Raw genomic sequence first — 12,412 nt, 5'->3', positions numbered from 1 at the left:
AAAAAAGAACATTTACTATAACAATAAGAGTATTAATTTTAAGGTACATTTTGATCTCTGGAAGGAACATAACAAACTAGTAATAATGGTTACCTCCAGGGCAGGAAAATAGTGTGGGCCAGGGGTGGGAAAAAACTTAATTTTCACTTTTGTAAATGCCCTTTGAACTTTATAAATTGTATACCATATGTATATGTGAACTATTCCAAAGTTTCTCTTTAAGATGCAAGTGTTTAAATAACAGGCTTCATCATCTTACCTTCTTGGAATTACATGTATTTTTTTTTATTTTTATGTTCTTTTAATCCCAGTAAAATTAATATACAGTGTTACATTAGTTTTAGGTGTACAATATAATGATACAATTCTGTACATTACTCAGTGCTCATCCCAATACATGTACTCTTAATCCCCCTCACTTATTTCATCCATCCCCTCCCACCTACCTCCCCTCTGGTAACCACCAGTTTGTTCTCTATTTGTAAGAGTCTGTTTTGGTTTTTTTCTTTGTTCATTTGTTGTTTCTTAAATTCCACATATGAGTGAAATCATATGGTATGTCATTCTCTGACTGACTTAGTTCACTTAGCATTATGCACTCTAGACCCACCATGTTGTTGCAAATGCATATAGATATATATTTATCTATAGATAGATAGATATATGCACATCTTTATCCTTCATCTATCAAAGGACATGGGTTGCCTTCATATCTTGGCTCTTATAAATAATGCTGCAATAAACAGAGGGGTGAATATATATTTTGAATTAGTATTTCATATTTCATAAATACCCAGTTGTGGAATTACTGGATCACATGATAATTCTATTTTTAATTTTTTGAGGAACGTCCATACCATTTTCTTTTTTTTATTTTCTTTTTTTTTATTTTTTTTTAATGTTTTTATTTATTTTTGAGACAGAGAGAGACAGAGCATGAATGGGGGAGGGGCAGAGAGAGAGGGAGACACAGAATCGGAAGCAGGCTCCAGGCTCTGAGACATCAGCCCAGAGCCCAACGCGGGGCTCGAACTCACAGACCGCGAGATCGTGACCTGAGCTGAAGTCGGACGCTTAACCGACTGAGCCACCCAGGCGCCCCATCCATACCATTTTCAAGAGTGGCTGCACCAGTTTGCATTCCCACCAACAGTACATAAGGGTTCCTTTCTCTCCACATCCTCGCCAACACTTGCTGTTTCTTGTAGGTTTTTTTGTTAAGACTTTTTTTTTAAGCTTATTTATTTATTTTGAGGAGAGAGAGTGCACACTAGCATGAGCAGGAGAAGAATAGAGAGAGAGGGAGAGAAAGAATCCCAAAAAGGCTCCATGCTGTCAGTGCAGAGCCCAGCGCAGGACTCAAACTCACGAACCGTGAGATCATGACCTGAGCCGAAATAAAGAGCTGAACACTTAACCGGCCAAGCCACCCAGGTGTCCCTTAGAGATTTTATTTTTAAGTAATCTCTACACCCAACTTAGGGCTCGAACCTACAACCCCAAGATCAAGAATTGTATGCTCCACTGACTGAGACAGCCAGGCACCCTTTGTGTTTTTAATTTCAGCCATTCTGACAGGTGTGAGGTGGTATCTCATTGTGGTTTTGATTTGCATTTCCCTGATGATGAGTGATGTTGAGCATCTTTTCATTTGGCTGTTGGTCATCTGTATGTCTTCTTTAGAGAAATGTCTGTTCATGTCTTCTGCCCACTTTGTAGTTGACTTATTTGGGGTTTTGGGTGTTGAGCTGTGTAAGTTCTTTATATATTTTGGACACTGACCCTTTATCGGATATGTCATTTGCAAGTATCTTCTCCCATTTAGTAGGCTGCCTTTTATTTTTGTTGTTTCCTTCACTATGCAAAAACCTTTTACTTTGATGTAGTCCCAATTATTTATTTTTGTGTTTGTTTCCCTTGCCTTAGGAAACATACCTTAAAAAACGTTGCTATGGCCGGGGCGCCTGGGTGGCTCAGTCGGTTGAGTGTCCAACTCCAGCTCAGGTCATGATCTCGCGGTCTGTGGGTTCGAGCCCTGCGTTGAGCTCTGTGCTAACAGCTCAGAACCTGGAGCCTGCTTCTGATTCTGTGTCTCCCTCTCTCTCTGTCCCTCCCCCACTCATGCTCTGTCTCTCTCTGTCTCAGAAATAAATAAACATTAAAATTTAAAAAAAAAAATGTTGCTATGGCCAATGTCACAGAAATTACTGCCTGGGCTCTCTTCTAGGATTATTATGGTTTCAGGTCAGAATTGCATGTATGTCTAAGTAACACTGGAAATTTATTATCTTACAGCAAGACCACTGAAATTCTAAATAATCTGAAGATCATTTTAAAACATAAATAAGTAGAGAAGAAAATAATTACTGCCTCTACTTCAAATAATATGCCCTATACCTATTTCCATTGACTTCTGCAAATTTACATCATAACCTAAACGTAACAGTATCTGCTTCAGATGGCATATGCATAACATACAGAATCCACATACAAATGTCCCTCATTAAAAATATATATATTACAGGCACCTGGCTGGCTCAGTCAGTGGAATGTGTGACTCTTGATCTCTCGGTCATAAGTCCAAGCCCTACATCAGGTGTAGAAATTAATTAAAAATAAAATTTTAAATACACACACACACACACACACACACACACACACACACACACACACACAAAACAAGAGCATAAACACCAAAACTAAACCAAGGACAAAATAGGTGGAAAGAAAATTGTACCATTCAACTCAATATTGACTTAGCTATCTATATGTACCTAGTAGTACCTGCCTACAGATATAAAGGAAAATTTCCACCAATCTCAGTAGTTTTCTTTTTTTATTTTTTTAAGTTTATTTTTATTAATTTTGAGAGAGAGAGAGGACGCACGCACCAGCAGGGAAGGGGCAGAGAGAGAAGGAGACAGAATTCCAAGCAGGCCCTGGGCTGTCAGTATGCAGAGCCCAATGCAGGACTCAAATTCACAAACTATGAGATCGTGACCTGAGCCAAAGTCAAGAGTTGGACACTCAACTGACTGAGCCACCCAGGCACCCCAATCTCTCAATAGCTTTTAACCTCACATCAGTTATAGTGTATACTAAAATTGCATTCAAAACAAAAAATAGTCTTATAGTTTGTTCTAAGGAAAGACTATTCATAAATACAAGTTTAAAAGCAAGTGAGAATGTGTTTCTGAAGATTTTTTTCCCCACCGTTAGCCTATTGATATCTACTTCAGCAGCCAACAAGTAGATCAGTACACAATTAGGAAAAGCTTAATTTAAAATAATAATTCAGGGGGCGCTTGGGTGGCTCAGTCGGTTGAGCGTCCGACTTCGGCTCAGGTCATGATCTCACGACGGTTCATGAGTTCGAGCCCCGCGTTGGGCTCTGTGCTGACAGCCGAGGGCCTGGAGCCTGCTTCAGATTCTGTGTCTCCCTCTCTCTCTGCTCCTCCCCTGCTCACACTCTGTCTCTCTCTCAAAAATAATTCAGGGGCACCTGGGTGGCTCAGTCTGTTAAGCATCTGGCTCTTGATTTCAGCTCAGATCATGATCTCATGGTTCATGAGTTCAAGCCCTGCATCAGGCTCTGCACTAACAGTGCGGAGCTTGCTTGGGATTCTCTGTCTCCCTCTCTCTCTCGCTCACCCCGCTTGCGCACTCTCTCAAAAATAAATAAACATTTTAAAAAATAAAATAATTCAGTTTAATGTCCTCCTGTATCCAGCCTGAAAAATAGAGTAACACCAAATCAATACAACAACTTAAAAAATGAGTTGCCTTCTGACAATCCAATTGCAAAGTAAACTAATATAGCTGATGAATTCTATGGGGGTACTCAGGCCGAGTGTTGGTGGGGTAAAGACTTGTACAGCTGCAACTCAGGTGGGGAGCCAGAAAGGCCACAAGTGGAGCCCAAGAGAAAAAGGTCTCCTGCAGAGGGTGCACAGATTCTAAGGAAAAAGCCCAAGGAGGGCACAAGGAATGCAGAAGAAGGAGAAAGAATCAAGGTTAACAAAAGTGAGGCAGAAGTGGTCCCCCCTTTTTTTGGAGGGTCCAGGGAACAGGGGGTTGGGGGAGTACATTAATGAAAATCAATAAGATACTGACCTATGCAGACCTCATACTTGGTTGTCTCAACAAGGAAGCACCAGTGTGACTAAACAACCCTAACATCTTGCCTCTATAGTAGCTTATGCAAGTCACAGATGGTTTTCAAATTCTGTGTTCCATATTTTTATCTTATTGATAAATTTAATGAAAGTCTATGTTTGCAGCAACAAAATAATAATTATATAATTATAATATATATTGTTAATTTATTCTTTGGATTTCAAGTTTCAAAATTTCTTGAAGTAGTGGGGCGCCTGGGTGGCTCAGACGGTTAAGCGTCTGACTTTGGCTCAGGTCATGATCTTGCGGTCTATGAGTTCAACCCCTGCATTGGGCTCTACGCTGACAGCTCAGAGCCTGGAGCCTGCTTTGGATTCTGTGTCTCCCTCTCTCTCTCTGCCCCTCCCCGGCTCATGTGCTGTCTCTCTCTCAAAAACAGAAAATGAACATTAAAAAAAAAATTTTTTTTTTAATTCTTGAGGTAGTAATTTTGGTTTTACTTAAAAATATGGTATTAATTAATAAAAATTAAGTATAAAACATAAGATTTTTGTACTAAACTTGGGACCCTAAATGAAAATATTTAGTAGCTATAGCAGTGACTCAAACACACATTTATCTAAATGATTACCGTACTGCAAAGTAATCTCCTTAAAAGTAAAAACTAAGGGCACTGGGGTGGCTCAGTCAGTTAAGCGTAGGTCATGGTCTCACAGTTCGTGAGTTCAAGGCCTGCTTCAGGTGAGCTCAAGCCCTGCACTGGGTGAACACTAGCCCCACTTCGGGTGAGCCCTGCCTCTCTCTCTCTCTCTCTCTCTCTCTCTGCCCTCACTCACTTGCACCCTCTCTCTCAAAATAAATAAATAAAGCAAAAATAAATTTATTCCCAAGATGATGCCAATATTCCAAACTTTTCACAACTTCTCTTTAGAGAAAAAATATGTAGTTCATAAGCTATGGCAGGAAAGAATCAATCTCATTACTTTATAATCTCCAAAATACATGTATAATAATAATAACTCTCAAAGATAATAGACCATGTATTCCTTGAAATCTCTTCTCCTTCAGCTCCAGTGTTGCCCCAAAGTGGTTCCTACTCTCATTTCTGGTCCCTTGGCTTCTATTCTTCCTCTCACCACCTACTCTAGCCATTGCCCAAGACCGTCAGTTAATCTCTCCTCTCCTCTTCCCAAGCTTCAACTACCAGATCCTGTACAGACAGCCCCACCCTTGCCAAGGACATCACCTCCAACAAGGACCTCAAAAATAAAACAAAATAAACAAAACCCTACATGTTCAAAGTTAACTTTCATTTCTTTTCTAGCAGTTCCTTTTCATAACTTTCCTGTTTCTATTAAAAACCACTACTATCCATTGGTCATCCACAGCTGAAATGTGAAACATTTCTGACTGTGTCCTTTTCATTTCTCTTCATACCCAGTCATGAGCCCAGGCAAGTAGACAGCAAAATTCCTTCACCCACCATCCCCTACTTGTCTATCCTTACCACCTCCAGTCTCTGTTACCTCTCATCTGGGCTACTGCAACAGTTTCCTAATTCTAGTATGCCCAATCCACTCCAACCTAGTACACATGCTACAGCCCAAGAGACTTCCTAAAGTATACTGATGATCATGGCCCATCACCTTTCAGAAAACTTGCAGGCTGTATGGCACCTACCTAACTAGCCTGGTACTCAAAGTCTTCGATGCATATTAACTGCAATCTATTTCTATAGCTTTATCACCAGCAATAACTCTCTCTTATATATACGTACACACACACTATATTCTACACTGCAATCAAAATAAATTAGACAGGAACAAACGCCTGGGTGGTTCAACCAGTTGAACATCCCACTCGATTTCAGCTCAGGTCATGATCTCACGATTGTGAGATGGAGCCCCGCATCAGGCTTTGTACAGACAGCATGCAGCCTGTTTGGCATTTCTCTCTCTCCCCTGCTCTCCGCCCCTCCCCACTCATGGATGGGTTCATGCGCTCTCTCTCTCTAAATAAATAAACTTTAATTAATTAATTAGTTGTAGAGGTCCCCATAAATGCCTGATTAATTCCTGTCAGCTGCAATACTTCACAGGGATGCCTTGGGGCTAAGAGCAGTCAACAAATATTCATTGAATGAATGAATGCATGAATGAATAGAATGAACATGAATGAACAGAATCCTGCATTTCTATATAATCACATCCCACCTGTCTTCCCTAGGAGTTCATTTCAAAGGAGCTTTTTTCATAAAATAATCCCACCAGTAAGAAGTAATCACCTCCTCCTCTAAAATTTCATGGCCCCTTATCTTCTAATCCACTCAACATCCTCTATCCAATAATACTTATTTCTTATCTCTACCACCACACTTCACATTGCTTAAGGATAAGGTAACTGAGTAATATAATCAAGAAAGAAAGGAAGAAAAGAAAAAGAAAAAAGAAAAAGAAAAAGAAAGGGAGAGAGAAAGGGAATACCAACCTTCTCTAATGGTTGATTATTTTCTTAATTTACCTACAAAAATTTAAACTCTTTGAAGGCAAAGATTTGTATTTGGCTTTCCCTCCTGCCACCTTTACTATCATCCTTAGCACTGGGCACAGTATCTAACACATGAATTATCATTACATAGTGAATATCCATTCACTGTGTCAAATATTGTGAAGGTAATTCAAAAAGACAAATGTCAAAAATATTTTAAAATGCCCATACAGTTTCACAAAGTGATAAATTTTAACACTTGTTTTGGATATATAATTTTCAGTCTGTATTTAATAAAACCAATTATATGATATTTCCTCCAAGGAGATATTAACTCTTAAGAGCCTAAAAATTCTAATCTTGTTAGGAAATTAACATGGTAAACACACAAAAGGTTATTGTATGAATGAATGTATTGTATTGAACAAATGAATGAATAAATTAAGGCAAAAACTCTACTCCTAGCCAATAAATCAGCGAACATCAAACTTCAAAGTCAAAACAAAAAGGAAAGACCTAAATAGAATTTTTTTTAATATTTTCCATTCCAGAAACACTGGCAAGATGGACAGAACTAAATCAATTCCAAAGTCTCTCAATTAAGTAGACAAGGGACAAACAAAATACAATTGCATAGTTGCATTATCAACATCTTATGGGTGAAAGGTATGTACTGGGATTTAATGCTTCTTGCCAAGCCTTTCAGTCAAGAATCCTCTTTTTCTATAAGCAGCCATAAGGACAAGTTTGAATGGAGTGCAACAAAAGTAACAGAAAACATCTCATTTATGTCATCAATTAAAAGAGGAAAAATGAGGGCACCTGGATGGCTCAGTCAGAGAAGCATGTGACTCTTGGTCTCAGGATCATGAGTTCAAGCCCCATGTTGGGTGTAGAGATTACTTAAATAAATAAAACTTTAGGTGTGCCTAAGTGGCTTGGTCAGCTAAGCATCTGACTTCGGCTCAGGTCATGGTCTCATGGTTCAAGAGTTCGAGCCCCACACTGGGCTCTATGCTGTCAGCTCAGAGCTCACTTCGGATCCTTGTCTCCCTTTCTCTGCCCCACCCCTGCTCACACACTCATGCACCCTCATTCTCTCAAAAATTAAAAAATTAAAAAAAAAAAAAATTTAAAAATAAATAAATAGGGCGCCTGGATAGTTCAGTCGATTAAGCATCCGACTCTTGGTTTTGGCTCAGGTCACTATCTCATGGTTCATGGGTTCAAGCCCCAGGTGAGGCTCTGCACAGTCAGCACAGTCAGCCTGCTTGGGATCCTCTCTCTCCTCTCTCTGCCTCTCCCCTGCACATGCTTGCTCTCACTCTCTCTCTCTCTCTCAAAATAAATAAATAAACATTAAAAAATACATAAAATTAAATTAAAGTTAAATTAAATAATTTATTGATGTTTCAAAGCAAAAAATTTTAATATTGTTAATATTTTCAATGTGTGTAAGTTAATAAATATGACAACTGCAACATAAAACAGGGAGAGTAAAGGGACCTAAATAGTGATATTTAGTTTCCACATTCCTCTTAAAGTTGTAAAATATTAATTTTAAGGAGACTGAAAAGTCAGGTATATATTATAATCTCTAGAGTAATCATTTTAAAAACTACAGAAAGAAATATAGTCAAAAATTCAGTATTATTAAAATGAAATATTAAAATATATTCAAGTGGGGCGCCTGAGTGGCTCAGTCAGTTAAGCGTCCGACTTCAGCTCAGGTCATGATCTCTCAGTCCGTGGGTTCGAGTCCTGCATCAGACTCTGTGCTGAGAGCTCAGAGCCTGGAAACTGTTTCAGATTCTGTGTCTCCCTCTTTCTCTGACCCTCCCCTGTTCATGCTCTCTCTCTGTCTCAAAAATAAATAAATGTTAAAAAAAAAAATTAAAATATATATATATATATATATATATATATATATATATATTCAAGTAATCTAAAAGAAAGAAGGAAAGAAGAAACAGTGAAACAAAAAATTGGAAAACAGAAACCAAATAATAAAATAATAAAAATAAAATTTAGGTTAGCCCTAAATCTAACCATATCAATAATTACATTAAATGTAAATGGTCTAAACACAATTAAAAGATAGAGACTGTCAGTATGGATTAAAACACAAGACCCAACTACATGCTATCTAGAAGAAATCCACTTTAAATATAGTGGTATAGGTAAATTAAAAGTAAAAACAATAGGGGCACCTGGGTGGCCCAGTAGGTTAAGATTCTGACTCCTGGTTTCGGCTCAGGTCATGATCTCACAGCTTGTGAGACTGAGCCCAGCATTGGGCTCTGCACTAATGCAGCATGGAGCCTGCTTGGGATTCCCCCCCTCCCTCCCTTCTCTCTCTCCCTCTCTCTCTCTTTCTCTCTCTGCTCCTCCCCTGCTCGTGCCCCCCCCCCAAATAAATGAACTTAAAAAAAAAAAAAAAAAGCAAAACACAGTTCTATACATAATCACCAAAAAGCGGAAATAACACAAATGTTCAAGGGTGAATGGATTAACTTGGGTACAACAATACAATGGATTACTTAATAAAAAAGACTATTAATACACAGAATAACATGGATGAATCTCTAAGGCATTACCCTGAGTAAAAGAAGCCAGTATCAAAAGGTTACATACTGAATGACTCCATTTACATGACACTGTGGAAAAGACAAAACTTAAGCAATTAAGCATACACCTCTCACCAACTGGGGGTGAAAGGGCAACATGAAGCTTTCTGAGATGATAGATCTGATGGAAAACTGATTTTGGTAGTAGTTATAAAATTTTATACATGTGTTAAAACTCATAGAACTGTACACCGAGAAAGTCAACTTCATTGAATGTTAATTTAAAAGTAAAACAAAGATTAGGAGAATGATCTCTGTGAACCCTTCCAGACTATGATTTTATGAATGAGAAGGAGAGGAAAGGAAGATGGGGAAGGGGGAGGGAAAGCAAATGCTAAATCCTACTGGCCTAAAAACCACACTCATAAGAACCTCCTGATTACTGCACAAAATAAACAAAGCAAACCCAATCTTCATAACTTCATTCCCAGAAGAGGCTAAGAAAACCAGACATTCAGATCCAAAATGTGCATATTAGAAAATGCCTGTGAATGGGTCTTCTTGTCTGTTTCTATATTTTATACTTCCAAGAAGCTGCCAATTTCTCCTGGCTAAGTGCCACTTTCCCTGCTTGGGGTTACTCAACTTACAAGCATTCCTTTATTTATACCTTACCCTCTCAATGATGGGGTCTTTGGCAGTCCCAATAAAGATCTGCCAGAAAGATCAGTGCTCCTCACCCGGAACTAAGGTCCCTGCGGGGCACAGCACACGCGTGACTGACCTGAGGACGCTAGGCAAGGAGGTCTTCCTCACTAGTCAGAAACCGTCCCCCCCACCAAAGCTCCCAAAGTTGAAGCCGATGGAGACCGGGCTCTGGGAACTTCTCCCTCCCCCAGAACAGCCAGACTGCCTGGGGTGCAGCTGGCCGTTTCAAGGGCTGCCCTGGTGTGGAGCGTGCGCTCACCGAAGGCTCAGCCCAGTGACCTTGGGTAAGTCCCTCCTCTTCCAGAGTGCAGCAGTAATCTGGGTATGTTGTCTAAGGGAGTTTACCACAGCCCTGTCCGAGTCGGAGATTTTCTGGATCGCCCCCCCGCCGACAAGAGCCCGGCTCGCCCAGACCCCATCGCTGCCTCACCCCCCTCATCCCCCCACCGTCACGAAGAGCCTTGAGGAGACTAACAACCGGCCCGAGGGCACGGCCTGAAGGCAAGAGGAAAGCAGAACAGCAAAATTCTGGTCTCTGGCCCCTCTGCCCAGAGCAGGCCGCCGGGCCGTATTCCTGCCCTCCCCTCCTTGGGGTTACCACTAGCCGGGGCAGTGGAGCGCGCACCGGGTCGGGGCCGGGTGGGGGACCGAAGCGAAAGGGGGGGTGGCGCCCACCTTGAGCTGGGACTTGGAGACCTTGCCGCTGTGGTCCAGGTCCAGCGCGGTGAAGGCATGCCAGATGGCCTTGAGCAGCTCGTCCTTCAAGCCTCCCATGGCCGCGGTGTGTCTATCCTGACTGCCAGCCTCCCTCGCCGACCCTGGGGCGAGTCTGACGCCCCTCTACCGCCACCGCCGCCGCCGCCGCCGCCCGCCCTGCAGTCACCTGACCGTGGCAGGCCCCGCCCCCACCAGGCCCCGCCCACTCGCTGCTTGCCCGCAGCCTCGCGCACTAGGGTGGGAGCGTTAGGGTGGACCGGACCTCCCACTCCTGCAGGTGGGAATACAGGCCTTCTTGCAGGCTTAGACCCAGAGCACTACCCCGCATGCCTCTCGAGTTCCCCAGACCGTCTCGGGCCACCTTCGGGGCTCGCGTGCCCCTAAACAAGACCCGCATTCCGAGTTAAAATATGAGAATCGGCGAGAGCAGCCTCCCAGCTCCAGTCCGCGCTGCTCAGTGAAAAAAGGGAGCCCTGGCCCAACCAGTCCCGCGGACGCGCCACTGTCTGAGGAGAACTAACAAGAGCCGGAAAAGTCCCTGAGCTGGGGCTCCAATGCTAGCGCAGTTCCTAGCCAGAGAGGATGTAGAGGGGGAGGGGAGGCAGGGAAGGGCGTCTGAGGGAAGGCTTGTATTCATTTTTCAAACGTTTCCTGATGCCTACTATGTAGTGGGCTCTGGGGGCCCAGAGACGAGGTTTAAGGTTGGTTTAGAAGCCGCGCAGTCAGGCAACCTTTTCTTTCTAATCCTCAGTTGTTCGGGGTCAGTTTACAACTTAGAAAGAGTTTGACCCTGGTTATTCTGCTGTTCCTGGTGTTTCTGTGCTGGCACAATAGGAGTTATGAGAGAATCCCAGCAAATCACTCCACCCATTTTACTAGTCAGAATGGGTGGACCATTTAAAAGTACACATCCAAGCCTATAAGAGCGTCCTCCTCATTGTAGATGTTCAATTAATATCTGTTAACAATGATCACCTGAGCTCTGTGGGCTTCAAATTCTCCACATAAAAATGAGCATGTTGTACCAGATATTGGGGGGGGGGGGGTGGCGAGGGGGTCTTCTAAGGGTCACATCCTAGGATAATAAGGATTGCTGGCTGACTCCAATCTGATTAAGTCACCAGGCACAGTGCCTTGCCTCTCCAATCCAAGACTGAATCTGGACGCTATGAAGAGAACAAGTGCCAAGAGTTTTCAAAGAGATAATTCTCAAATCAGGCTTGGCTTTGTTTTCCTCTTTTATGTTCCTAAATGCCCATATACGTACCTTATAAAAAAGGAAAAGTTCATATAAAGGAGGGGGATTTGGAAAAAGCAGAAAAGGAAGAAATTGCTCAATGAGCTTGAGACCAAAGGAAAGTTGGCAGGGCAGAGGAAAGGGTAGCCTAGGTGAAGGGAAGGAGCAGAAGTAAAGGGGCTGCTGGTCCTTCACTGTGAGGGCTCTTGAGGCCCTACCCTACTTCATCACCATTTGTCAGGATTTTTCTTGCTGTGTCAGTATTGTTTTTATCATTTATCTTCCCCAATTCCAATCCAAACCTGCCAGTCAGCAAAAACACATGATTCAACCTTTAATTTCTGAATGCCAACTCAGCTTTCCCTGGGTAGTGACAAAATAAATAAATAAACTCTCCTAATTCTCAGGGTTCAGCTTAACCACTAGATGGTTCTCTCAGTATCTGTTAGCACCAAATAAATATTTCAAAGCATTTTTTAATGATCACATGACTAGGACATTCTGAACTTCCACATTCCCATTTCTTCCACAATCTCAATTCTCATAATCCAAACAAATTTTAAAAGCAGAATGATGTCAT

General features: G+C 41.7%; 1 protein-coding gene across 2 annotated transcripts in view; it reads right to left on the bottom strand.

Moving 5' to 3' along the window:
- SWAP70 (switching B cell complex subunit SWAP70) overlaps window positions 1–10,741 on the bottom strand; it is a 77,410-nt gene extending 66,669 nt beyond the window's left edge. For both annotated transcript variants that reach the window (XM_042957621.1, XM_042957622.1), the window contains exon 1: window positions 10,554–10,741. In XM_042957621.1, coding sequence (XP_042813555.1) covers window positions 10,554–10,652 — 99 coding nt within the window. In that variant the 5' untranslated portion in view covers window positions 10,653–10,741. The remainder of the gene's footprint in view (window positions 1–10,553) is intronic.
- Window positions 10,742–12,412: the final 1,671 nt, after the last annotated feature.

Source organism: Panthera tigris, chromosome D1 (genome assembly GCF_018350195.1).
Source record: "Panthera tigris isolate Pti1 chromosome D1, P.tigris_Pti1_mat1.1, whole genome shotgun sequence".
In the NCBI taxonomy this organism is placed as follows: Eukaryota; Metazoa; Chordata; class Mammalia; order Carnivora; family Felidae; genus Panthera; species Panthera tigris.
This window is presented reverse-complemented; position numbering and strand designations above follow the sequence as displayed.